This window comes from Oncorhynchus clarkii, chromosome 10 (assembly GCF_045791955.1).
Source record: "Oncorhynchus clarkii lewisi isolate Uvic-CL-2024 chromosome 10, UVic_Ocla_1.0, whole genome shotgun sequence".
Lineage (NCBI taxonomy): Eukaryota > Metazoa > Chordata > Actinopteri > Salmoniformes > Salmonidae > Oncorhynchus > Oncorhynchus clarkii.
In genome coordinates, this window is record NC_092156.1 from 2,595,501 (window position 1) to 2,622,784 (window position 27,284).

The following is a 27,284-nucleotide window of genomic DNA, read 5'->3' on the forward strand; positions in this document are numbered from 1 at the left end:
ATATCAATTAGCCTATCAGAAGCTTATAAAGCCACATAATTTCCTGGAATTTTCCAAGCTGTTTAAAGGCACAGTCAACTTAGTGTATGTAAACTTCTGACCCACTGGAATTGTGATACAGTGAATTAATTATAAGTGAAATAATCTGTCTGTAAACAATTGTTGGAAAAAGTACTTGTGTTATGCACAAAGTAGATGTCCTAACCGATTTGCCAAAACTATAGTTTGTTAACAAGAAATGTGTTAACAAGAATTTTTTTTATTTTTTTAAATATTAATTTCTATCAATATTGCTGAATGAAAACGTTAGACAGGAGAGTAATTCCAAAGCATTTTCTGCTGTGGGAAGAGTTTTATTTCCTGTCTACTACCCTTACCGGAAGTGTAGCTTCTGTTGTCACACTGGACGAAAATGGCTGTTGCTGTGAGGTTGTTGTTTTCTTTTCTTTTTTCAATGAACGCACTGAAGTAATATATTGTTTTTAAGCATTGGAGTTAAGATCTACAATAAGGCAGGTCCATTCTACTGTTTTAGATTTGACTCTGGTTCATGCGTTTTTTTGTCCCAGCTCGCTAACTTTTGCAGTTTCCGAAGAAGAAATGCTAGCTATGCTAACCTGCTAGCTTCGCTTGCCTGTCAGAATAAAGTTATCATCAAGCTAAATGTGTTATAGTGAAAATATCGCGATTTCTTCAAAATGCATTGATCGAAACTGAGTTACCTTGTACAGACAGATATATTATACACTATTTGTTGAGAAATCGCCACACTATCGAACTTACCTGGACCGTATTTCTACCCGACCCGCTCAAACGATGGATGTCTTTGCTGTTGTTGACATGTAGTTTGACCCGGGCTGTGTTTGGTGTCGGTGTGTGTGCATGCAGGGTTTGAATGGTCGCTCTATGGGGGTGACGGTGTGGGGCTAAGGACAGCTGCAAGCGGTCACTCACCCAGCTACCGGTGGCAGACAACGATGGTATGCATCTATTTTTTTAATTGATTTAACACGGCAAGTCAGTTAAGAACAAATTGTTATTTACAATCACGGAGAACAGTGGGTTAACTGCCTTGTTCAGGGGGCAGAAGGACAGATTTTTACCTTGTCAGCTCAGGGATTCAATCCAGCAACCTTTTGGTTATTAGTCCAACAATCTAACCACTAGACTACGCTGCCGACCCATCTATGATATCTCTGTGCGCCTATTGATTGACACTATAGCCAGTATCTATGTACGACTTGTGATCATGCCCACCCTAGCTATATCTGCTCGCTTGTGTTGACTCTTCCGTTTCCTTTGGAAAGTGTGTCTGCTAGGTAACCATGGCTACAGCTAGCTAGCTCACTATTTATCTGTGTTGCCCTGTGGCCAGAGAAGACAACTGAAGACTACAGTAATGAATTTCAAATGTTCTATTTGCAGAAACAAGTTTTGGAATATGCATTGGATCGGGCTGAGGTAAAAGTTTGTATTTTTATATATATATGTGTGTGTGTGTGTGTGTGTGTGTGTGTGTGTGTGTGTGTGTGTGTATCAGTTCAAATACATCAGACTTTTGTGTTTGTCTTCGTTCAGTACATTGTTGAAAGTGCTCGTCAACAGCCAGCCAAGAGGAGAGCGTTGTCCGGAGGGAGGAAGAGTCTATATCAGAAACTATACGAGCTCTACATCGAAGAGTGTGACAAAGAACCAGAGCTCAAGGTAACCAGGTCGAAGTCCAGTCATGTAGAAATAAAAGCATTTGACCTAAACATTGGACCCATTGACTTGTAGCTTCATAACAGAAAGGGAAAACCTGTGTTGTTATTGGAGACTTCAGTTTTCTTCTTGTTTCCTACTGAACGCTGATCCCATTGACCCTGATGTCAATTCTGTACTGGTACAGAGTCAATGTGGAGGCTATATACAGGGTATTACGGTACAGAGTCAATGTGGAGACTATATACAGGGTATTACGGTACAGAGTCAATGTGGAGACTATATACAGGGTGTTACGGTACAGAGTCAATGTGGAGACTATATACAGGGTATTACGGTACAGAGTCAATGTGGAGGCTATATACAGGGTATTACGGTACAGAGTCAATGTGGAGGCTATATACAGGGGGTACCAGTGCAGAGTCAATGTGGAGGCTATATGCAGGGGGTACCAGTACAGAGTCAATGTGGAGGCTATATGCAGGGGGTACCAGTACAGAGTCAATGTGGAGACTATATACAGGGGGTACCAGTGCAGAGTCAATGTGGAGACTATATACAGGGTGTTACGGTACAGAGTCAATGTGGAGACTATATACAGGGTATTACGGTACAGAGTCAATGTGGAGGCTATATACAGGGTATTACGGTACAGAGTCAATGTGGAGGCTATATACAGGGTATTACGGTACAGAGTCAATGTGGAGGCTATATACAGGGGGTACCAGTGCAGAGTCAATGTGGAGGCTATATACAGGGGGTACCAGTACAGAGTCAATGTGGAGGCTATATGCAGGGGGTACCAGTACAGAGTCAATGTGGAGGCTATATACAGGGGGTACCAGTACAGAGTCAATGTGGAGACTATATACAGGGGGTACCAGTGCAGAGTCAATGTGGAGGCTATATACAGGGTGTTACGGTACAGAGTCAATGTGGAGACTATATACGGGGTATTACGGTACAGAGTCAATGTGGAGGCTATATACAGGGGGTACCAGTACAGAGTCAATGTGGAGGCTATATACAGGGGGTACCAGTACAGAGTCAATGTGGAGGCTATATACAGGGTATTACGGTACAGAGTCAATGTGGAGGCTATATACAGGGGGTACCAGTGCAGAGTCAATGTGGAGGCTATATACAGGGGGTACCAGTACAGAGTCAATGTGGAGGCTATATGCAGGGGGTACCAGTACAGAGTCAATGTGGAGGCTATATACAGGGGGTACCAGTACAGAGTCAATGTGGAGACTATATACAGGGGGTACCAGTGCAGAGTCAATGTGGAGGCTATATACAGGGTGTTACGGTACAGAGTCAATGTGGAGACTATATACAGGGTATTACGGTACAGAGTCAAAGTGGAGGCTATATACAGGGTATTACGGTACAGAGTCAATGTGGAGGCTATATACAGGGGGTACCAGTACAGAGTCAATGTGGAGGCTATATGCAGGGGGTACCAGTACAGAGTCAATGTGGAGGCTATATGTAGGGGGTACCAGTGCAGAGTCAATGTGGAAGCTATATACAGGGGGTACCAGTACAGAGTCAATGTGGAGGCTATATTTTTTATTTATTTATTTATTTTACCTTTATTTAACCAGGTAGGCAAGTTGAGAACAAGTTCTCATTTACAATTGCGACCTGGCCAAGATAAAGCAAAGCAGTTCGACACATACAACGACACAGAGTTACACATGGAGTAAAACAAACATACAGTCAATAATGCAGTATAAACAAGTCTATATACAATGTGAGCAAATGAGGTGAGAAGGGAGGTAAAGGCAAAAAGGCCATGGTGGCAAGGTAAATACAATATAGCAAGTAAAACACTGGAATAGTAGTTTTGCAATGGAAGAATGTGCAAAGTAGAAATAAAAATAATGGGGTGCAAAGGAGCAAAATAAATAAATAAATAAAGACAGTAGGGGGAGAGGTTGTTTGGGCTAAATTATATGTGGGCTATGTACAGGTGCAGTAATCTGTGAGCTGCTCTGACAGTTGGTGCTTAAAGCTAGTGAGGGAGATAAGTGTTTCCAGTTTCAGAGATTTTTGTAGTTCGTTCCAGTCATTGCCAATATACAGGGGGTACCTGTACAGAGTCAGTGTGGAGACTATATACAGGGTATTACGGTACAGAGTCAGTGTGGAGACTATATACAGGGTATTACGGTACAGAGTCAGTGTGGAGACTATATACAGGGGGGTACCGGTTTTTTGAAGAGTATTTTCCTATTGTCTCCCCGTTCAGAAGCCCTGGAGGACTGCGAATGAATCATCCTGCGTATCAGTATTCACTGTTCCTGTAATCAGTGAATGATGATTGAATATTGTTTTCCTGTTCTTCCTGGTTAGAAGATGTTTAGTAATGCCAATGGATTGTTATCAATAATCCTATAATATTTATTGTTAATGATTATGTCCGAGTCATTTAATTTTTTTTATTTATTTTACCTTTAGGCAAGTCAGTTAAGAACAAATTCTTATTTTCAATGACGGCCTAGGAACAGTGGGTTAACTGCCTGTTCAGGGGCAGAACGACAGATTTGTACCTTGTCAGCTCGGGGGTTTGAACTTGCAACCTTCCGGTTACTAGTCCAACGCTCTAACCACTAGGCTACCCTGCCGCCCCAATTGATTGGTTCATGTCCTTCCCTGTGTAGAGGCTGCATAGGAGTTTGAATGCATCTTTGAATTGATACGCCTCTATCATTTAGTGATCGTTGTTGTTCTGTTCTTCCTGGTTAGAAGCTGCGTAGGAATGTCAACCTGCTGGAGAAGCTGGTGTCTCAGGAGTCAGTGTCTTGTCTGGTGGTCAACCTTTACCCCGGCAACCAGGGTTACTCCCTCATGCTCCTCGGCAAGAATGGATCTGGTGAGAGTCCGCGATCAATCGATCCTAACCGAACCCTTAAAATCACACACACAGTATATCCTGACGACATAACACCACACTGTATGTAGGTACTGTATGTATCATTGAATATCTGAGGTACTGTATGTTTCATTTTGGAAGGATGTTTTTGTTTGCTAGACTCTGAGACGATCCGTCTGCCATATGAGGAAGGACAGCTGTTGGAGTACCTGGACGCAGAGGAGCTTCCTCCTATCCTGGTGGATCTCTTAGAGAAGTCCCAGGTGTGTGTTCCTCCTATCCTGAGTAGTCCCAGGTGTGTGTTCCTCCTATCCTGAGTAGTCCCAGGTGTGTGTTCCTCCTATCCTGGTGGATCTCTTAGAGAAGTCCCAGGTGTGTGTTCCTCCTATCCTGAGTAGTCCCAGGTGTGTGTTCCTCCTATCCTGAGTAGTCCCAGGTGTGTGTTCCTCCTATCCTGGTGGATCTCTTAGAGAAGTCCCAGGTGTGTGTTCCTCCTATCCTGGTGGATCTCTTAGAGAAGTCCCAGGTGTGTGTTCCTCCTATCCTGGTGGATCTCTTAGAGAAGTCCCAAGTGTGTGTTCCTCCTATCCTGGTGGATCTCTTAGAGTAGTCCCAGGTGTGTGTTCCTCCTATCCTGGTGGATCTCTTAGAGAAGTCCCAGGTGTGTGTTCCTCCTATCCTGGTGGATCTCTTAGAGAAGTCCCAGGTGTGTGTTCGTCCTATCCTGGTGGATCTCTTAGAGAAGTCCCAGGTGTGTGTTCCTCCTATCCTGGTGGATCTCTTAGAGAAGTCCCAGGTGTCTGTGTGTGTTTGTATTGCCCCCCCCCCCCCCCCCCTCTGACTCCTTGTCCCCCCACCTCTGACTCCTTGTCCCCCCCTCTGACTCCTCGCCACCCCCCCCCCCCCCCTCTGACTCCTTGTCCCCTCTCTGTCTCCTTGTCCAGGTGAACATCTTCCACTGTGGCTGTGTGGTAGCTGAGGTCCGAGACTACAGACAGTCTGGCAACACTAAGATGCCCTCCTTCCAGAGCAGACACGTCCTGCTACGACCCACCATGCAGGTAGGAACTATCACTGCCTTCTACAATCCTAGAAATATAACGTAAAGAGCAGACACCGTGCAGGTAGGAACTAGCACTGCCTTCTACAATCCTAGAAATATAACGTAAAGAGCAGACACCGTGCAGGTAGGAACTAGCACTGCCTTCTACAATCCTAGAAATATAACGTAAAGAGCAGACACCGTGCAGGTAGGAACTAGCACTGCCTTCTACAATCCTAGAAATATAACGTAAAGAGCAGACACCGTGCAGGTAGGAACTAGCACTGCCTTCTACAATCCTAGAAATATAACGTAAAGAGCAGACACCGTGCAGGTAGGAACTAGCACTGCCTTCCACAATCCTAGAAATATAACGTAAAGAGCAGACACCGTGCAGGTAGGAACTAGCACTGCCTTCTACAATCCTACAAATATAACGTAAAGAGCAGACACCATGCAGGTAGGAACTAGCACTGCCTTCTACAATCCTAGAAATATAACGTAAAGAGCAGACACCATGCAGGTAGGAACTAGCACTGCCTTCTACAATCCTAGAAATATAACGTAAAGAGCAGACACCATGCAGGTAGGAACTAGCACTGCCTTCCACAATCCTAGAAATATAACGTAAAGAGCAGACACCGTGCAGGTAGGAACTAGCACTGCCTTCTACAATCCTAGAAATATAACGTAAAGAGCAGACACCATGCAGGTAGGAACTAGCACTGCCTTCCACAATCCTAGAAATATAACGTAAAGAGCAGACACCGTGCAGGTAGGAACTAGCACTGCCTTCTACAATCCTAGAAATATAACGTAAAGAGCAGACACCATGCAGGTAGGAACTAGCACTGCCTTCTACAATCCTAGAAATATAACGTAAAGAGCAGACACCATGCAGGTGAGAAGCAGGAGAACTGTGGTACTCAAACCTTTTTCAACGGGGACCCGACCCCAAATCGAACAACACAACCTTAAAGGGATACTTCATGATTTTGGAAATGTCTCTGTCCAGTATGAAGGTAGTTCCGTGAGCCAATGCTAACTAGCGTTAGCGTAATAACTGGGGATCTATGGACATATCTGTTAGCATGCTAGTAGATACCCATAGACACACACACACACACACACACACACACACACACAATACCCCCACTTTGAATACCATTGCTCTAGAACCATAGACATTAATGGGTAGAACAGACACCATGCAGGTAAGAACCAGGAGAACAAGTACTAGAAAATGTACTTTTAACAAGGCACACCTATTAATTGAAATGCATTCCAGGTTACCTCATGAAACTGGTTGAGAGAATACCAAGTGTGCAAAGCTGTCATCAAGGCAAAGGGTGTCTATTTGAGGAATCTCAAATATATTTTGATTTGTTTAACACTTTTTTTTTTGTTGGTTACAACATGAGTCCATATGTGTTATTTCATAGTTCTGATGTCTTCACTATTATTCTACAATGTAGAAAATAGTAAAAATAAAGAAAAATCCTTGAATGAGTAGGTGTGTCCAAACTTTTGACTGACACTGTATATACAGCATTCTATTGGTTGAATGAGTAGGTGTGTCCAAACCTTTGACTGACACTGTATATACAGCATTCTATTGGTTGAATGAGTAGGTGTGTCCAAACCTTTGACTGACACTGTATATACAGCATTCTATTGGTTGAATGAGTAGGTGTGTCCAAACCTTTGACTGACACTGTATATACAGCATTCTATTGGTTGAATGAGTAGGTGTGTCCAAACCTTTGACTTATACTGTATATACAGCATTCTATTGGTTGAATGAGTAGGTGTGTCCAAACCTTTGACTGACACTGTATATATAGCATTCTATTGGTTGAATGAGTAGGTGTGTCCAAACCTTTGACTGACACTGTATATATAGCATTCTATTGGTTGAATGAGTAGGTGTGTCCAAACCTTTGACTGACACTGTATATACAGCATTCTATTGGTTGAATGAGTAGGTGTGTCCAAACCTTTGACTGACACTGTATATATAGCATTCTATTGGTTGAATGAGTAGGTGTGTCCAAACCTTTGACTGATACTGTATATATAGCATTCTATTGGTTGAATGAGTAGGTGTGTCCAAACCTTTGACTGACACTGTATATACAGCATTCTATTGGTTGAATGAGTAGGTGTGTCCAAACCTTTGACTGATACTGTATATATAGCATTCTATTGGTTGAATGAGTAGGTGTGTCCAAACCTTTGACTGATACTGTATATATAGCATTCTATTGGTTGAATGAGTAGGTGTGTCCAAACCTTTGACTGACACTGTATATACAGCATTCTATTGGTTGAATGAGTAGGTGTGTCCAAACCTTTGACTGATACTGTATATATAGCATTCTATTGGTTGAATGAGTAGGTGTGTCCAAACCTTTGACTGATACTGTGTGTCAGTAGAACCTGCCATGCAGGAGAAGGAGAAACCTGATCGTTATGTCAGAGTGGGGATGATTTGCTATCAGAATGAAGTGCAGAAGGCCTCCCGAGTGGCGCAGCGCTCTGAGCCATTGCATCGCAGTGCTTGAGGCGTCACTACAGACCCGGGTTCGATCCCAGGCTGCGTTTACAACCGGCCATGACAGGGAGACCCATGAGGCGGTGCACAATTGGCCCAGCGTCATCCGGGTTGGGGGAGGGTTTGGCCGGCCGGGATTTTCTCATCTCATCTCGCTCTAGCGACTCCTTGTGGCGGGCCGTGACCCTGCATGCTGATTTCGGTCGCCGACTCGATGGTGTTTCCTCCGACACGGTTTAAGCAAGCAGTGTGTCAAGAAGCAGTGTGGCTTGGCAGGGTCGTGTTTCCTAGGACGCGTCGTCCTTCGTCTCTCCCCAGTCCGTAGGGGAGTTGCAGCGATGGGACAAGACTGTAACTACCAATTGGAAACCACGAAATTGGGGAGAAAAAGGAGTAAAAGTACAATAAAAATGTATAAAAGAATGATGTGAATAGGACATTTATTCCAAAATAGCCTTCAGCTTGGAATGTGTTGGATACTAAATTCTGACCTTTGACCCTGCTATCCCCAGACACTGATCTGTGACGTCCATGCCATGACCAGTGACCACCACAAATGGACACAGGTGAGATACGATGGTATAGGAACACTGAGAAATGTTCTGAAATGTTCTGAGATTCAGTGATGGGGATCTCACATTTATTTAATTGACCTGCTCTTTTCTCATCTTCCCCCTTCATCTTCACTTCTTTTCCTCTCTTCTCCTTTCCTCTCCCCCTCCACCCTTCTTGCATGTTCCTCCCTTATCACCTTATCACCTCCCTCTTCATCTATCCCCCCTTATCACCGCCCTCTTCATCTATCCCCCCTTATCACCGCCCTCTTCATCTATCCCCCCTTATCACCGCCCTCTTCATCTATCCTCCCTTATCACTGCCCTCTTCATCTATCCTCCCTTATCACCTTATCACTGCCCTCGTCATCTATCCTCCCTTATCACCGCCCTCTTCATCTTTCCTCCCTTATCACCGCCCTCTTCATCTATCCTCCCTTATCACCGCCCTCTTCATCTATCCTCCCTTATCACCTCCCTCTTCATCTATCCCCCCTTATCACCGCCCTCTTCATCTATCCCCCTTCTCTTTCCCTTCCTCTCTCTTCCGCTCTCCCTTTCTCCCCCACCTCCTCTTCTCCCCTTTCCCTCCTCTCATCTCTCCTCTCTTGTCCTCCTCTCATCTCTCCTCTCTTGTCCTCCTCTCATCTCTCCTCTCTTGTCTTCCTCTCATCTCTCCTCTCTTGTCTTCCTCTCATCTCTCCTCATCTCTCCTCTCTTGTCCTCCTCTCATTTCTCCTTCTCTCATGTCTCCTCATCTCTCGTCTCACCTCTCTTCTCCTCATCCTCTCATCTCTCATTTTTCCTCTCCTCTCATCTCATCTCCTCTCATTTCTCCTAATTTCTCCTAATTTCTCCTCTCATCTCTCATTTCTCCTCATCTCTCTTCTCCTCTCATCTCTCCTCTCTTCTCCTCTCATCTCCTCTCCTCTCTCTCCTCTTTTCTCCTCTCATCTCATCTCTCCTCTCTCTCCTCCTCCTCCTCTCTCCTCTCCAGGACGATAAGTTCCAGTTGGAGAGCCAGTTACTGCTGGCCACAGCTGATCCTCTGTGTCTGGATCCATCTATCTCTGTCACCTGTACAGCCAACCACCTGCTCTATAACAAGCAGAAGATGAACACTCACTCTATGAAACGGTACACACAGACACACACAGACACACACACACAGAAACTCACACACACACACACACACACAGACACACACACACACACACACACGCTACATACACAGTGACATACACACAGTCACCTGAAAACACACGCACACCTGCACTAGCTATTCTGCATACCTGATCTCCAGCTGTTCTGAGAGACACACACACTGACCTGTCTCTCCTCTTTCCATAGTTGTTTTAAGCATCACTCTCGGGCGGCGCTGAACCGTCAGCAGGAGCTGTCCTACCTGCCCACGCCCCCCCAGCTGCGTCTCTATGACTACCTGCAGAGGAGGAAGGAGAGGAAGCCGGCCCCCTCGATAGACCTGAAGATCTCCAAGGCCGGAAAAGTTGAGATCACAATTACCCTCCAATTTACAAACACCTTTTTACAAATCCAATCCCGACAACACACTGAGTTCAGACGGACCTCTCACCGTTCTGTCCCCTTCTCTCGTTTACAGTGTGTGGACATGTGGAAACAGAGCAGCTGCCAACTCACTGTCCCCAAGGAGATTGATGTGAGTCTTTTCTCGACCACGCCCACCTGTCTGCCACGGCCGTTGTCGGTCAGTGACTGCTACTGAGATATGGACCAGGGTCGGGGGTCAATATCAATTGAAGTCAGTCATTTCAGGAAGTGATTTAAATGAGAAAAAAAACTTTTTTTTTAAATAAAGTAGTTTCTCCCTTTTCAGCTTATTGAGCTCATTGAAAATAGATGCCAATTGTTTTATATATATTTTTCAAATTATTGAGTAGTGTTCATGCTCAGACTGTCTCTGTGTTCCCAGGTAGAGAAATATGCAGTGGTAGAGAAGTCAGTGAAGTTGCAGGAATCTCAGCCCACTGTCTGGCCTGCAGAGGTAAGACTTCTCACTTCCTGGTGTCACACTCTGTATCTTCCCCTCTTACTGACCCACTGTCTGGCCTGCAGAGGTAAGACTTCTCACTTCCTGGTGTCACACTCTGTATCTTCCCCTCTTACTGACCCACTGTCTGGCCTGCAGAGGTAAGACTTCTCACTTCCTGGTGTCACACTCTTTATCTTCCCCTCTTACTGACCCACTGTCTGGCCTGCAGAGGTAAGACTTCTCACTTCCTGGTGTCACACTCTTTATCTTCCCCTCTTACTGACCCACTGTCTGTCCTGCAGAGGTAAGACTTCTCACTTCCTGGTGTCACACTCTTTATCTCCCCCCCCCGGACAGGACGTGATAGATGACTATACGTTTGAGTGTGAGGTCGGGGGCCAGAGGACCAAGGTGTCCATCTTCCAGTCGGTGGGCGACCCTCTGGTCTACGGAAAGATCTACTGCGCTGAGGAAGACAGCAGCGACCTTCAGCTCGTACATCCAGCGTAAGGAGTGGGGGAGGGTGCAAACCCGCAGAGGAACATCATATTTTGACTGGCTTTGACGGTGTCTTTCTTCCCACCAGGTTCCTAATAGGCTCAAAGAGAGATGCTGATCGGTAAGTGACTTGTCTCTTTGTTCTTTCTGAAAACATTTGTTCTCTGTTGTAGGACGTTGACTGTGTTGACTGTGTTGACTGTGGTGTAGGGCGTTGACTGTGTTGACTGTGTTGTAGGGCGTTGACTGTGTTGTAGGGCGTTGACTGTGTTGTAGGGCGTTGACTGTGTTGTAGGGCGTTGACTGTGTTGTAGGGCGTTGACTGTGTTGACTGTGTTGTAGTGCGTTGACTGTGTTGACTGATGTAGGGCGTTGACTGTGACTGTGTTGACTGTGTTGTAGGGCGTTGACTGTGTTGTAGGGCGTTGACTGTGTTGACTGTGTTGACTGTTGTAGGGCGTTGACTGTGTTGTAGGGCGTTGACTGTGTTGTAGGGCGTTGACTGTGTTGTAGGGCGTTGACTGTGTTGACTGTGTTGTAGGGCGTTGACTGTGTTGTAGGGCGTTGACTGTGTTGTAGGGCGTTGACTGTGTTGTAGGGTGTTGACTGCGTTGACTGTATTGTAGGGCGTTGACTGTGTTGTAGGGCGTTGACTGTGTTGACTGTGTTGTAGGGCGTTGACTGTGTTGTAGGGCGTTGACTGTGTTGTAGGGCGTTGACTGTGTTGACTGTGTTGTAGGGCGTTGACTGTGTTGTAGGGCGTTGACTGTGTTGTAGGGCGTTGACTGTGTTGTAGGGCGTTGACTGTGTTGTAGGGCGTTGACTGTGTTGTAGAGCGTTGACTGTGTCGTAGGGCGTTGACTGCGGTGTAGGGCGTTGACTGCGGTGTAGGGCGTTGACTGTGTTGTAGAGCGTTGACTGTGTTGTAGGGCGTTGACTGCGTTGTAGGGCGTTGACTGCGTTGACTGCGGTGTAGGGCGTTGACTGCGGTGTAGGGCGTTGACTGCGGTGTAGGGCGTTGACTGCGGTGTAGGGCGTTGACTGCGGTGTAGGGCGTTGACTGCGTTGTAGGGCGTTGACTGCATTGTAGGGCGTTGACTTTGTTGTAGGGCGTTGACTTTGTTGTAGGGTGTTGACTGCGTTGTAGGGCGTTGACTGCGGTGTAGGGCGTTGACTGTGTTGTAGGGCGTTGACTGTGTTGTAGGGCGTTGACTGTGTTGTAGGGCGTTGGCTGTGTTGTAGGGCGTTGACTGTGTTGTAGGGCGTTGACTGTGTTGTAGGGCGTTGACTGTGTTGTAGGGCGTTGGCTGTGTTGTAGGGCGTTGGCTGTGTTGTAGGGCGTTGACTGGTGTGTGTGTGTGTGTTCCAGGTTTCTATCCCAGTATAAAGGTGTATATGAGCAGGACGTGAAGTGCCAGGTGAAAATGTCTCGGAACTCAGGCATCATGGGACAGAACCAACTCTCAGCCAGTAGAGAGACAGAGGTACACACCACAACACACTGTAGAACCAACTCTCAGCCTGGCAGAGAGACACACCACAACACACTGTAGAACCAACTCTCAGCCTGGCAGAGAGACACACCACAACACACTGTAGAACCAACTCTCAGCCTGGCAGAGAGACACACCACAACACACTGTAGAACCAACTCTCAGCCAGTAGAGAGACAGAGGTACACACCACAACACACTGTAGAACCAACTCTCAGCCTGGCAGAGAGACACACCACAACACACTATAGAACCAACTCTCAGCCTGCAGAGAGACACACCACAACACACTGTAGAACCAACTCTCAACCTGGCAGAGAGACACACCACAACACACTGTAGAACCAACTCTCAGCCAGTAGAGAGACAGAGGTACACACCACAACACACTGTAGAACCAACTCTCAGCCTGGCAGAGAGACACACCACAACACACTGTAGAACCAACTCTCAGCCTGGCAGAGAGACACACCACAACACACTGTAGAACCAACTCTCAGCCAGTAGAGAGACAGAGGTACACACCACAACACACTGTAGAACCAACTCTCAGCCTGGCAGAGAGACACACCACAACACACTGTAGAACCAACTCTCAGCCTGGCAGAGAGACACACCACAACACACTGTAGAACCAACTCTCAGCCTGGCAGAGAGACACACCACAACACACTGTAGAACCAACTCTCAGCCAGTAGAGAGACAGAGGTACACACCACAACACACTGTAGAACCAACTCTCAGCCTGGCAGAGAGACACACCACAACACACTGTAGAACCAACTCTCAGCCTGGCAGAGAGACACACCACAACACACTGTAGAACCAACTCTCAGCCAGTAGAGACAGAGGTACACACCACAACACACTGTAGAACCAACTCTCAGCCTGGCAGAGAGACACACCACAACACACTGTAGAACCAACTCTCAGCCAGTAGAGAGACAGAGGTACACACCACAACACACTGTAGAACCAACTCTCAGCCTGGCAGAGAGACACACCACAACACACTATAGAACCAACTCTCAGCCTGCAGAGAGACACACCACAACACACTGTAGAACCAACTCTCAACCTGGCAGAGAGACACACCACAACACACTGTAGAACCAACTCTCAGCCAGTAGAGAGACAGAGGTACACACCACAACACACTGTAGAACCAACTCTCAGCCTGGCAGAGAGACACACCACAACACACTGTAGAACCAACTCTCAGCCTGGCAGAGAGACAGAGGTACACACCACAACACACTGTAGAACCAACTCTCAGCCTGGCAGAGAGACACACCACAACACACTGTAGAACCAACTCTCAGCCAGTAGAGAGACAGAGGTACACACCACAACACACTGTAGAACCAACTCTCAGCCTGGCAGAGAGACACACCACAACACACTGTAGAACCAACTCTCAGCCTGGCAGAGAGACACACCACAACACACTGTAGAACCAACTCTCAGCCTGGCAGAGAGACACACCACAACACACTGTAGAACCAACTCTCAGCCAGTAGAGAGACAGAGGTACACACCACAACACACTGTAGAACCAACTCTCAGCCTGGCAGAGAGACACACCACAACACACTGTAGAACCAACTCTCAGCCTGGCAGAGAGACACACCACAACACACTGTAGAACCAACTCTCAGCCTGGCAGAGAGACACACCACAACACACTGTAGAACCAACTCTCAGCCAGTAGAGACAGAGGTACACACCACAACACACTGTAGAACCAACTCTCAGCCTGGCAGAGAGACACACCACAACACACTGTAGAACCAACTCTCAGCCAGTAGAGAGACAGAGGTACACACCACAACACACTGTAGAACCAACTCTCAGCCTGGCAGAGAGACACACCACAACACACTATAGAACCAACTCTCAGCCTGCAGAGAGACACACCACAACACACTGTAGAACCAACTCTCAACCTGGCAGAGAGACACACCACAACACACTGTAGAACCAACTCTCAGCCAGTAGAGAGACAGAGGTACACACCACAACACACTGTAGAACCAACTCTCAGCCTGGCAGAGAGACACACCACAACACACTGTAGAACCAACTCTCAGCCTGGCAGAGAGACACACCACAACACACTGTAGAACCAACTCTCAGCCTGGCAGAGAGACACACCACAACACACTGTAGAACCAACTCTCAGCCAGTAGAGAGACAGAGGTACACACCACAACACACTGTAGAACCAACTCTCAGCCAGTAGAGAGACAGAGGTACACACCACAACACACTGTAGAACCAACTCTCAGCCTGGCAGAGAGACACACCACAACACACTGTAGAACCAACTCTCAGCCTGGCAGAGAGACACACCACAACACACTGTAGAACCAACTCTCAGCCAGTAGAGAGACAGAGGTACACACCACAACACACTGTAGAACCAACTCTCAGCCAGTAGAGAGACAGAGGTACACACCACAACACACTGTAGAACCAACTCTCAGCCTGGCAGAGAGACACACCACAACACACTGTAGAACCAACTCTCAGCCAGTAGAGAGACAGAGGTACACACCACAACACACTGTAGAACCAACTCTCAGCCTGGCAGAGAGACACACCACAACACACTGTAGAACCAACTCTCAGCCTGGCAGAGAGACACACCACAACACACTGTAGAACCAACTCTCAGCCTGGCAGAGAGACACACCACAACACACTGTAGAACCAACTCTCAGCCAGTAGAGACAGAGGTACACACCACAACACACTGTAGAACCAACTCTCAGCCTGGCAAAGAGACACACCACAACACACTGTAGAACCAACTCTCAGCCAGTAGAGACAGAGGTACACACCACAACACACTGTAGAACCAACTCTCAGCCTGGCAGAGAGACACACCACAACACACTGTAGAACCAACTCTCAGCCTGGCAGACAGACACACCACAACACACTGTAGAACCAACTCTCAGCCTGGCAGAGAGACACACCACAACACACTGTAGAACCAACTCTCAGCCTGGCAGAGAGACACACCACAACACACTGTAGAACCAACTCTCAGCCTGGCAGAGAGACACACCACAACACACTGTAGAACCAACTCTCAGCCTGGCAGAGAGACACACCACAACACACTGTAGAACCAACTCTCAGCCTGGCAGAGAGACACACCACAACACACTGTAGAACCAACTCTCAGCCTGGCAGAGAGACAGAGGTACACACCACAACACACTGTAGAACCAACTCTCAGCCTGGCAGAGAGACACACCACAACACACTGTAGAACCAACTCTCAGCCTGGCAGAGAGACAGAGGTACACACCACAACACACTGTAGAACCAACTCTCAGCCTGGCAGAGAGACACACCACAACACACTGTAGAACCAACTCTCAGCCTGGCAGAGAGACACACCACAACACACTGTAGAACCAACTCTCAGCCTGGCAGAGAGACACACCACAACACACTGTAGAACCAACTCTCAGCCTGGCAGAGAGACAGAGGTACACACCACAACACACTGTAGAACCAACTCTCAGCCTGGCAGAGAGAGACACCACAACACACTGTAGAACCAACTCTCAGCCTGGCAGAGAGACAGAGGTACACACCACAACACACTGTAGAACCAACTCTCAGCCTGGCAGAGAGACACACCACAACACACTGTAGAACCAACTCTCAGCCTGGCAGAGAGACAGAGGTACACACCACAACACACTGTAGAACCAACTCTCAGCCTGGCAGAGAGACACACCACAACACACTGTAGAACCAACTCTCAGCCTGGCAGAGAGACACACCACAACACACTGTAGAACCAACTCTCAGCCTGGCAGAGAGACACACCACAACACACTGTAGAACCAACTCTCAGCCTGGCAGAGAGACAGAGCTTGTTGTTGATTCACTTAATGCCCGCTGTGTGTCCCCAGGTGGATGGTCTATCAGCCTTGGTTCAGTCGTCAGGTGTGTTGGGGAAGGGGGTGAAGCACCGGCCTCCCCCCATCAAACTACCCTCCGGGTCGGGCAGCAGCTCCTCAGGTTACCCCCCTCTCTAACCAGCCTGGAGGTCTGCGGCTGCATCTCATACCAGAAAGTTGTTCTTCTCTACTTGACATCTGATTGGTGCTTCTACTTTCTCCCATCTCTCTCTCTCCCTGCTCCCTCTCTTCCTCCTCTCCTCTCCTCTCTCCAGGTAACCTGTATAGTTCAGCGCAGGCTACCAGTGGTCTCCTTAAGTGTCTTACGCCCCCCCCAGGAACAGGCCCCGGCTCAGCCAAGCCCCAGTCTCTGAGTAGGAAGCACTCTGTGGAGCTGGGGCAGGGGTTACAGCTGGGGGGGCAGTTAGGACAGGTGGGGTTGTTGTCCCCGGCAGCCCTATCTCCCATGGCGTCGACACAGAGTGAGTACCTGACCAGTCTGTCAAACAGTCAGTCAGTCTATCAAAAGGTCAGTCAGCCAGTCTATCAAAAGGTCAGTCAGCCAGTCTGTCAAAAGGTCAGTCAGCCAGTCTATCAAACGGCAGTCAGCCAGTCTGTCAAAAGGTCAGTCAGCCAGTCTATCAAACGGCAGTCAGCCAGTCTGTCAAAAGGTCAGTCAGTCTATCAAACAGTCAATCATGTGTGAAAGATGGTGCCAACAGCGAAGGCTTACGAGTTCCAACCCAATCAGAGAAGGCTTACGAGTTCCAACCCAATCAGAGACGGCTTACGAGTTCCAACCCAATCAGAGACGGCTTACGAGTTCCAACCCAATCAGAGAAGGCTTACGAGTTCCAACCCAATCAGAGACGGCTTACGAGTTCCAATCAGAGAAGGCTTACGAGTTCCAACCCAATCAGAGAAGGCTTACGAGTTCCAATCAGAGAAGGCTTACGAGTTCCAACCCAATCAGAGAAGGCTTACGAGTTCCAACCCAATCAGAGACGGCTTACGAGTTCCAATCAGAGAAGGCTTACGAGTTCCAACCCAATCAGAGAAGGCTTACGAGTTCCAACCCAATCAGAGAAGGCTTACGAGTTCCAACCCAATCAGAGAAGGCTTACGAGTTCCAACCCAATCAGAGAAGGCTTACGAGTTCCAACCCAATCAGAGAAGGCTTACGAGTTCCAACCCAATCAGAGAAGGCTTACGAGTTCCAACCCAATCAGAGACGGCTTACGAGTTCCAATCAGAGAAGGCTTACGAGTTCCAACCCAATCAGAGAAGGCTTACGAGTTCCAACCCAATCAGAGAAGGCTTACGAGTTCCAACCCAATCAGAGAAGGCTTACGAGTTCCAATCAGAGAAGGCTTACGAGTTCCAACCCAATCAGAGAAGGCTTACGAGTTCCAACCCAATCAGAGACGGCTTACGAGTTCCAACCCAATCAGAGAAGGCTTACGAGTTCCAATCAGAGAAGGCTTACGAGTTCCAACCCAATCAGAGACGGCTTACGAGTTCCAACCCAATCAGAGAAGGCTTACGAGTTCCAACCCAATCAGAGAAGGCTTACGAGTTCCAACCCAATCAGAGAAGGCTTACGAGTTCCAACCCAATCAGAGAAGGCTTACGAGTTCCAACCCAATCAGAGAAGGCTTACGAGTTCCAACCCAATCAGAGAAGGCTTACGAGTTCCAACCCAATCAGAGAAGGCTTACGAGTTCCAACCCAACTTTTCTATTAAGTGACTTTAGTGTTTAACTTAACTTTGTACATAAAGTTTATACTAGTATCACATATGACCACCAAGCACTTCTGGACATCGGATCGACAGTTACTAACCTCCAATAAGACTTCAAATATGACTTAATCTCCGGCTCAGCTGTTCCACTGTTCATACCCGACCCCATTCCTTTGTTCCATGTGCTGTCAAAATGCTGCAGCCATAAACACGGGGGGGTGAGGCGAAGAAAGAAACCTGAATGATGCTCACCTCCATTTTCAAATGTCCAGTCACTGGAGAATAAGATGGATGAGCTTCATTCGAGAGTCTCCTACCAGACGTAAATAAAATAAAAATAAAAAAAAAAGTTTTATTTAAAAAAATACATGTACCCCTTTTTTCTCCCCAATTTTGTGGTACCCAGTTGGTAGTTACAGTCTTGTCTCGTCGCTGCAACTCCCGCACGGACTCGGGAGAGGCGAAGGTCGAGAGCCACGCGTCCTCCGAAACACAACTGCTTCTTGACACAACGCACATCCAACCCGGAAGCCAGCCGCACCAATGTGTCGGAGGAAACACCGTACACCTGGCGACCTGGTTAGCGTGCACTGTGCCCGGCCTGCCACAGGAGTCGCTAGTGCGCAATGAGACAAGAATATCCTTGCCGGCCAAACCCTCCCCTAACCCGGATGACGCTGGGCCAATTGTGCTTCTCCCCATGGACCTCCCGGTCGCGACAGAGCCTGGGCTCGAACCCAGAATCTCTGGTGGCACAGCTAGCTAGCACTGCACCACCCGGGAGGAACTCCTATCAGAGAGGCTTGAACAGCTTCAATATTATGTGTCTGGATGATGACACTGTGCACGTAGTACTCTGTAGATTCTCCATGCAGTGGCAGCAGGACGGCCGACTTCGAAGGAACACAAGGGGAGGTGTTTTATCATAAATAACAGCTGCTTCTAGTGTGAAGGAAATCTTGAGCTTTTGCTCACATGATATATAGAATACCTCATGGTAAACTGCAGACCCTTTAATCTACCAAGAGAGTTCTCATCAGTAATTATCACGGCTTATCTACATTCCTCCACAAGCCAACACCACTCTGGCAACTCAATCAACTGTATGGGGCCATAAAACAAACAAGAAACCGTTGACCCAGAGGCAGCGTTTCTGGTGGGCGGGGACTTTAATGTGGGTAGGCTTAAAACCGTCCTACCTCACTTCTACCAATACGTCTCCTGCACCACTAGGGGGCGCTAGACCACTTCTATTCTTCCCACAGAAACGCACACAAGGCCCTCCCTCGTCCTTCTTCTGGCAATTCTGACCATGACTCCCATTGTCCTGCTTCCAAAACAAAAGCTCAAACAGGAAGTACCAGTGATGCGTTCAATAGGGAAGTGGTCAGACGAAGCAGACGCGAGGCTACACGACTGTTTTGCTAGTACAGAACTGGGATATGTTCCTTGATTCAACCCACCACATCAGTCACGGGCTTCACCAATCAGTGCATCGACGATGTCGTCCCCACAGTGACTACAAGAGTGTATCCAAACGGAACATCGGGGCTCGTTCTCAAATCGTGCGCGGACCAGCTGGAGGGTGTCAGTCTGTAATCCCAGCATGTTTCAAACTGATCACCATCGTCCTGTTCCGAAGAGCTCCTTAGGTTACCTGCCTAAATGCACTCACAGATGTAATTATGAAGTGCTTTGAAAGGCTGGTCGTGACATTCACATCAACAGCAACAATAGAGACACCGTAGACCCACTCCGATTCGCATACCGCCCCAACAGATCCAACAGATCCCCAACAGATCCCCAACAGATCCCAACAGATCCACAGGTGACGCAATCTCATTTGCACATCACAGTGCCCTCTCCCACCTGGACAAGAGGGGAAATAACTATATGAGAAGGCAGTTCATAGAAAATGAAACTAGATCCCCTACATATGGGACTGAAACTAGATCCCCTACATATGGGACTTAAACTAGATCCCCTACATATGGGACTGAAACTAGATCCCCTACATATGGGACTGAAACTAGATCCCCTACATATGGGACTGAAACTAGATCCCCTACATATGGGACTGAAACTAGATCCCCCTACATATTGGACTGAAACTATATCCCCTACATATGGGACTGAAACTAGATCCCCCTACATACTGGTCTGAAACTAGATCCCCCCCACATGCTGGTCTGAAACTAGATCCCCCTACAACATGCTGGTCTGAAACTAGATCCCCCTACAACATACTGGTCTGAGACTAGATCCCCCTACAACATACTGGTCTGAAACTAGATCCCCCTACAACATACTGGTCTGAGACTAGATCCCCCTACAACATACTGGTCTGAGACTAGATCCCCCTACAACATACTGGTCTGAGACTAGATCCCCCTACAACATACTGGTCTGAGACTAGATCCCCCTACAACATACTGGTCTGAGACTAGATCCCCCTACAACATACTGGTCTGAGACTAGATCCCCCTACAACATACTGGTCTGAGACTAGATCCCCCTACAACATACTGGTCTGAGACTAGATCCCCCTACAACATACTGGTCTGAGACTAGATCCCCCTTCATACTGGTCTGGAACTAGATCCCCCTACAACATACTGGTCTGAGACTAGATCCCCCTACAACATACTGGTCTGAGACTAAATCCCCCTACAACATACTGGTCTGAGACTAGATCCCCCTACAACATACTGGTCTGAGACTAGATCCCCCTACAACATACTGGTCTGAGACTAGATCCCCCTACAACATACTGGTCTGAGACTAGATCCCCCTACAACATACTGGTCTGAGACTAGATCCCCCTACAACATACTGGTCTGAGACTAGATCCCCCTACAACATACTGGTCTGAGACTAGATCCCCCTACAACATACTGGTCTGAGACTAGATCCCCCTACAACATACTGGTCTGAGACTAGATCCCCCTACAACATACTGGTCTGAGACTAGATCCCCCTACAACATACTGGTCTGAGACTAGATCCCCCTACAACATACTGGTCTGAGACTAGATCCCCCTACAACATACTGGTCTGGAACTAGATCCCCCTACTACATATTGGTCTGAGACTAGATCTCCCTACTACATATTGGTCTGAGACTAGATCCCCTAGAAGAGGTTCTCTTCTGTACTGTTCAACCAGTCCAGTAAATGTGTAGGAGGATTCATGTTATCTAATAACTTGATGTAATACTTGGTTTTGGTAACATGTTACAAATGCTTACTATGTAACCAAGTTGTAACAGTATATACCTGTTTGTGTAATTACCATAAACCCCCTCTTGGCCCGGACCCCTTCTTCTCTTCCCCCTTCCCCCTCTTCTCCGTGACCCTCTCTTCCCCCTGACCCCCTCCACTCTCCCCCCTCTTCCTCCTGACCCCCTCTTCTCCCCCATCTTCCCCCTGACCCCCTCCACTCTCCCCCCTATTCTCTCCACCCTCTTCCCCCTGACCCCCTCTTCTCTCCCCCTCTTCACCCTGACCCCCTCTTCTCCCCCCTCTTCCCCCCTCCACTCTCCCCCCTATTCTCTCCCCCTCTTCCCCCTGACCCCCTATTCTCTCCCCCCTCTTCCCCCTGACCCCCTCCACTCTCCCCCCTATTCTCTCCCCCCTCACCCCCTCTTCTCTCCCCCCTATTCTCTCCCCTTCTTCACCCTGACCCCCTCTTCTCTCCCCCTCTTCCCCGTGACCCCCTCTTCTCTCCCCCTCTTCCCCCTGACCACCTCTTCTCTACCCCCTCTTCTCTACCCCTTCTTCTCCATGACCCCCTCTTCTCTACCCCACTTTTCTCTCCCTGACCACCTCTCTCTATCTCCTCTCTCAGGATCGGGGACCCCGAAGCCGTCCACCCCCACCAACACCCCTTGTTCCACCCCTCACCCCCCCGACACCCTCCTTTCCCTCCCTCCCTCCGTCACCCCCACCCCTCCGGACCCCCAGGCCCTCCTGACCCCCCAGCAGCAGCTGTCCCTGTCCCAGGCCCTACCCGTAATGACCATCCCTCTACCCACCATGAGAACCTCCATCACAACAGGAACCAGCTCCTCTCAGGTCATGGCTAACCCTGCTGGACTCAACTTCCTCAACGTGGTGGGATCTGTCTGGTAAGGATCTGCATACTCTTAATAGATGATAATAATAATAATAATAATAATAGATATGAATAGAGTGTTATCCAGACAGAGAAATAGGCATACATTTTTATTTTGATTTAGAGCCATAAAGAAATTGAATAATTTAACTGAGCAAACCAGAAACCAATAAATAATCAATAAATTACATTTAAAACAATACTTTTAAATCATTTTAAATATAACACATAGGAAAGTTGTGCTGGACTATGGCAGATGAAGAATCAATATCTATTTTTAGACAAAGTATTTATCGGGTCAATATGTTATATGTTAGTGTGTTATGTCTGTTTGTAACAGTGTGTTTTATATATAATATATATATATATATGTGTGTAAAATATGTTCGTATTATAAATTGTATTTGAATGTTTAAGGACTCTTGGAAGATTAGTTCAAATGAGGACTAAAAGATATTAAAATCAAAACCTAGTTGTTTTAAAACCTCTCCTACAAGGACCTTTTAGTTTGATTCTATTACAAAGACAGGACCGAAACCTGATGCTAATTGTCATGAAACCCTTGACTAGGTCAATCCGGCAAGCTAGTTCAGGGATACAATGGGTTAATGTCTGGGGGTCCCTGAGCCTTGACTAGGTCAATCCGGCAAGCTAGTTCAGGGATAAAATGGGTTAATGTCTGGGGATCCCTGAGCCTTGACTAGGTCAATCTGGCAAGCTAGTTCAGGGATAAAATGGTGTAATGTCTGGGAATCCCTGAGCCTTGACTAGGTCAATCCGGCAAGCTAGTTCAGGGATAAAATGGTGTAATGTCTGGGGATCCCTGAGCCTTGACTAGGTCAATCCGGCAAGCTAGTTCAGGGATAAAATGGTGTAATGTCTGGGGATCCCTGAGCCTTGACTAGGTCAATCCGGCAAGCTAGTTCAGGGATACAATGGGTTAATGTCTGGGGATCCCTGAGCCTTGACTAGGTCAATCCGGCAAGCTAGTTCAGGGATAAAATGGTGTAATGTCTGAGGATCCCTGAGTCTTGTCTAGGTCAATCCGGCAAGCTAGTTCAGGGATGCAATAAAATGGCGTAATGTCTGGGGATCCCTGAGCCTTGACTAGGTCAATCCGGCAAGCTAGTTCAGGGATAAAATGGTGTAATGTCTGGGGATCCCTGAGCCTTGACTAGGTCAATCCGGCAAGCTAGTTCAGGGATACAATGGTGTAATGTCTGGGGATCCCTGAGGATAGGGTTTTGAAAACCACTCTGCTCCGTGCTTCTACACCTGCATTGTTTGCTGTTTGGGGTTTTAGGCTGAGTTTCTGTACAAACACGTTGAGATATCAGCTGATGTAAGAAGGGCTTTATAAATACATTTGATTTGATTCTACCTACTCTATTTGTCTGGTTCTACAGGAACCTCGTAAAACTTAAGGACGATTAGTAAAGGTTAAACCAAGTTTATTCACCCAGTGGGCCGATACAGCTGATTAAGACAAATGCTTATATTTCCACCAGGGGTAATATATATATATATACACTCCAGTTTGGATGGAGTATCCTCCTTCCCTCTAAACATTACATCTTTATTACTAGGCAGGAAGTTAAGTGATACGGGCAATAAACTGTTCCTTCTCCTTTAACGTGACCTTGACCTCGACCCCCCCGCATTCCTCACTAATCCACATCTCTCCGTCAGTGCCAACGTCTGATTGTCTCTCCTTCACTCAATACATTCCTCCACCATACACCTTTCTCCTACAAGATGCCCATTAACCTCTGGTGGTAAGGGTTCTGTAGGCGCTAGGATCTGTCTAGTACAGCTTCTGACTGGAGACGCTAGACTAAATAAGTCTTGTCTGGGTTATACCTCAGTCTGTCTTGTCTGGGTTATACCTCAGTCTGTCTTGTCTGGGTTATACCTCAGTCTGTCTTGTCTGGGTTATACCTCAGTCTGTCTTGTCTGAGTTATACCTCAGTCTGTCTTGTCTGGGTTATACCTCAGTCTGTCTTGTCTGGATTATACCTCAGTCTGTCTGTCTTGTCTGGGTTATACCTCAGTCTGTCTGTCTTGTCTGGGTTATACCTCAGTCTGTCTGTCTTGTCTGGGTTATACCTCAGTCTGTCTGTCTTGTCTGGGTTATACCTCAGTCTGTCTGTCTTGTCTGGGTTATACCTCAGTCTGTCTCTGTCTTGTCTGGGTTATACCTCAGTCTGTCTCTGTCTTGTCTGGGTTATACCTCAGTCTGTCTCTGTCTTGTCTGGGTTATACCTCAGTCTGTCTTTCAGTCTTGTCTCTAAGCCTTGTCTGTCATTATAGCTCAGTCAACTCCATGTCTCCCCCCTCTCGCTCTCTTCCTGCTAGGTCTGCAGTGAGCACATAGCCTGTCTTCTCTTGAGAGCCATGTCTGCCTACGGCGGCCTTTCTCAATAGCAAGGCTATGCTCACTGAGTCTCTCTCTCTCTCTCTCTCTCTGTGTGTCTGTGCAGCAGTCCCCAGACTCTGATGACTTCCAGTCAGATGTTGGGTCCTGGTCTCAACCTGAGTGGTCTGGGAGGACTGATGCCTACCACACCAGGTAACACAGACAGCCTACCACACAGTCAGGTAACACAGACTGCCTACACACAGTCAGGTAACACAGACTGCCTACACACAGTCAGGTAACACAGACTGCCTACACACAGTCAGGTAACACAGACTGCCTACACACAGTCAGGTAACACAGACTGCCTACACACAGTCAGGTAACACAGACTGCCTACACACAGTCAGGTAACACAGACTGCCTACACACAGTCAGGTAACACAGACTGCCTACACACAGTCAGGTAACACAGACTGCCTACACACAGTCAGGTAACACAGACTGCCTACCACACAGTCAGGTAACACTGTCGTAACACTGTCTGTTTTGCCCCATAGTTGTGCACGTATCTTGTTGCTAGACAATCAACCCGTCAGTTTTGTTGCTAGACAACCAACCCGTCAGCTTTGTTGCTAGACAACCAACCCGTCAGCTTTGTTGCTAGACAACCAACCCGTCAGTTTTGTTGCTAGACAACCAACCCGTCAGTTTTGTTGCTAGACAACCAACCCGTCAGTTTTGTTGCTAGACAACCAACCCGTCAGTTTTGTTGCTAGACAACCAACCCGTCAGTTTTGTTGCTAGACAACCAACCCGTCAGTTTTGTTGCTAGACAACCAACCCGTCAGTTTTGTTGCTAGACAACCAACCTGTCATAAAGTCATGTTCCGTTGCCTTGAAATGTTAAAGCTGCAAAATGTCACTTTTTGGGGCGACCTGATCTAATTCACATAGAAATATGAGTTATAGATCTGTCCTTCTCATTGAACGCAGGTCTAAGAAGCAGTAGATATGTTCGTTGTGGGTTATTTCTATGCTTCCCGTGTTTAAGTTGAGTTTTTCCGTCTTCACAGCAGTTTAAATAGTGCAATGATTCTCTACAATTTTAGAAAATCTTTAAATTACAGGATGGCAGGAAATGACAGTAACCTGTTTTGGCCAGCTGGTTGCTGCCTTGGCATGTTAAATGACAATAACTTATTTCCTCCCTCTCCCCCCCCCTTTCTCTCCCTCCCTTAGTTGCAATCCTTGCACCACCAAATGCAGCAGCAGCAAATGGCTATGGGGGGGACGGGCCCTCAGGGGGCGTCGCCACGGCTACATACCGCCAGCCAACCAAGAAGTAAGACCAAGAGGAGCACCTCCCCAAATCATGATGGCCCCCCCCAGCCAAGAGGAGCACGCCGCAGCCCCTCCCCAGCCAAGAGGAGCACACCATAGCACCTCCCCAAATCATGATGGCCCCCCCCAGCCAAGAGGAGCACGCCGCAGCCCCTCCCCAGCCAAGAGGAGCACACCACAGCCCCTCCCCAAATCATGATGGCCCCCCCCCCCAGCCAAGAGGGGCACACCACAGCCCCTCCCCAAATCATGATGGCCCCCCCCAGCCAAGAGGAGCACGCCGCAGCCCCTCCCCAGCCAAGAGGAGCACACCACAGCCCCTCCCCAAATCATGATGGCCCCCCCCCCCCAGCCAAGAGGGGCACACCACAGCCCCTCCCCAAATCATGATGGCCCCCCCCCCAGCCAACCAAAGAGGAGCATGCCACAGCCCCTCCCCAAATCATGATTGAGAGAACTTCACCCAACCCCTATACGTCTCTATAGTGTACTCCTACCCCAGTCTCATTTAGGAGACTATAGGCAAAAAATACTTTTCCTTTCGTCCATTTTGTAGCTGGGAGATGATGTAATAATAACTGTTTGGTTGGCGTGCCAACCACGTCCTGACAACCTATTATTTAAATGATTTAGAAGATGGTTCTTCCTACCAGCCTGCTGTCCTGTTACTTCCTCATATGACGTCACGGTGTCGTCTACGGGGCCGTGGATTGAAACAGAGCTCCTGGATGGACAACAGCTCCTGGTTCTGTGTGTATCTGAAATGCCATCCTATCCCCTTACTTTTGACAAGGGCACTATGTAGGGAATTACGGTGGTATTTTCAGACACGGATGATCTAACAAGATGACTCATTTTCCCAGCATGCAATGCGGAGTGCAATTTTTTTTATAATAAGGCATTTCCTTGTGGGGGTGGAAGGGGGCGGGATTAAGAAGAGTATATTCATATTAGAAATCATGTGACATTTCTTGGACAGAAATGAAATGGTCTTTGTCAGCAGTTTTATTGTGTACTAAAGAAGAAACTATGTATATATTGACAGGAAAATACATCTTTTAAAGAAAAAAAAA

At 47.6% G+C, this 27,284-nt stretch overlaps 1 protein-coding gene across 1 annotated transcript; it reads left to right on the forward strand.

The window, feature by feature from the left end:
- Nucleotides 1–384: 384 nt before the first annotated feature.
- Nucleotides 385–27,284, forward strand: LOC139417916 (transcription factor SPT20 homolog). The gene is made up of 20 exons (XM_071166908.1): nucleotides 385–512; nucleotides 889–980; nucleotides 1,426–1,461; nucleotides 1,579–1,704; nucleotides 4,456–4,582; nucleotides 4,742–4,845; nucleotides 5,527–5,643; nucleotides 8,691–8,744; nucleotides 9,730–9,869; nucleotides 10,083–10,239; nucleotides 10,354–10,410; nucleotides 10,684–10,755; nucleotides 11,101–11,249; nucleotides 11,330–11,362; nucleotides 12,611–12,725; nucleotides 16,670–16,778; nucleotides 16,933–17,139; nucleotides 22,245–22,524; nucleotides 24,992–25,080; nucleotides 26,110–27,284. The coding sequence occupies exons 2-20, from the start codon at nucleotides 978–980 to the stop codon at nucleotides 26,214–26,216; spliced, it is 2,082 nt and encodes a 693-aa protein (XP_071023009.1). The 5' UTR covers nucleotides 385–512; nucleotides 889–977; the 3' UTR covers nucleotides 26,217–27,284.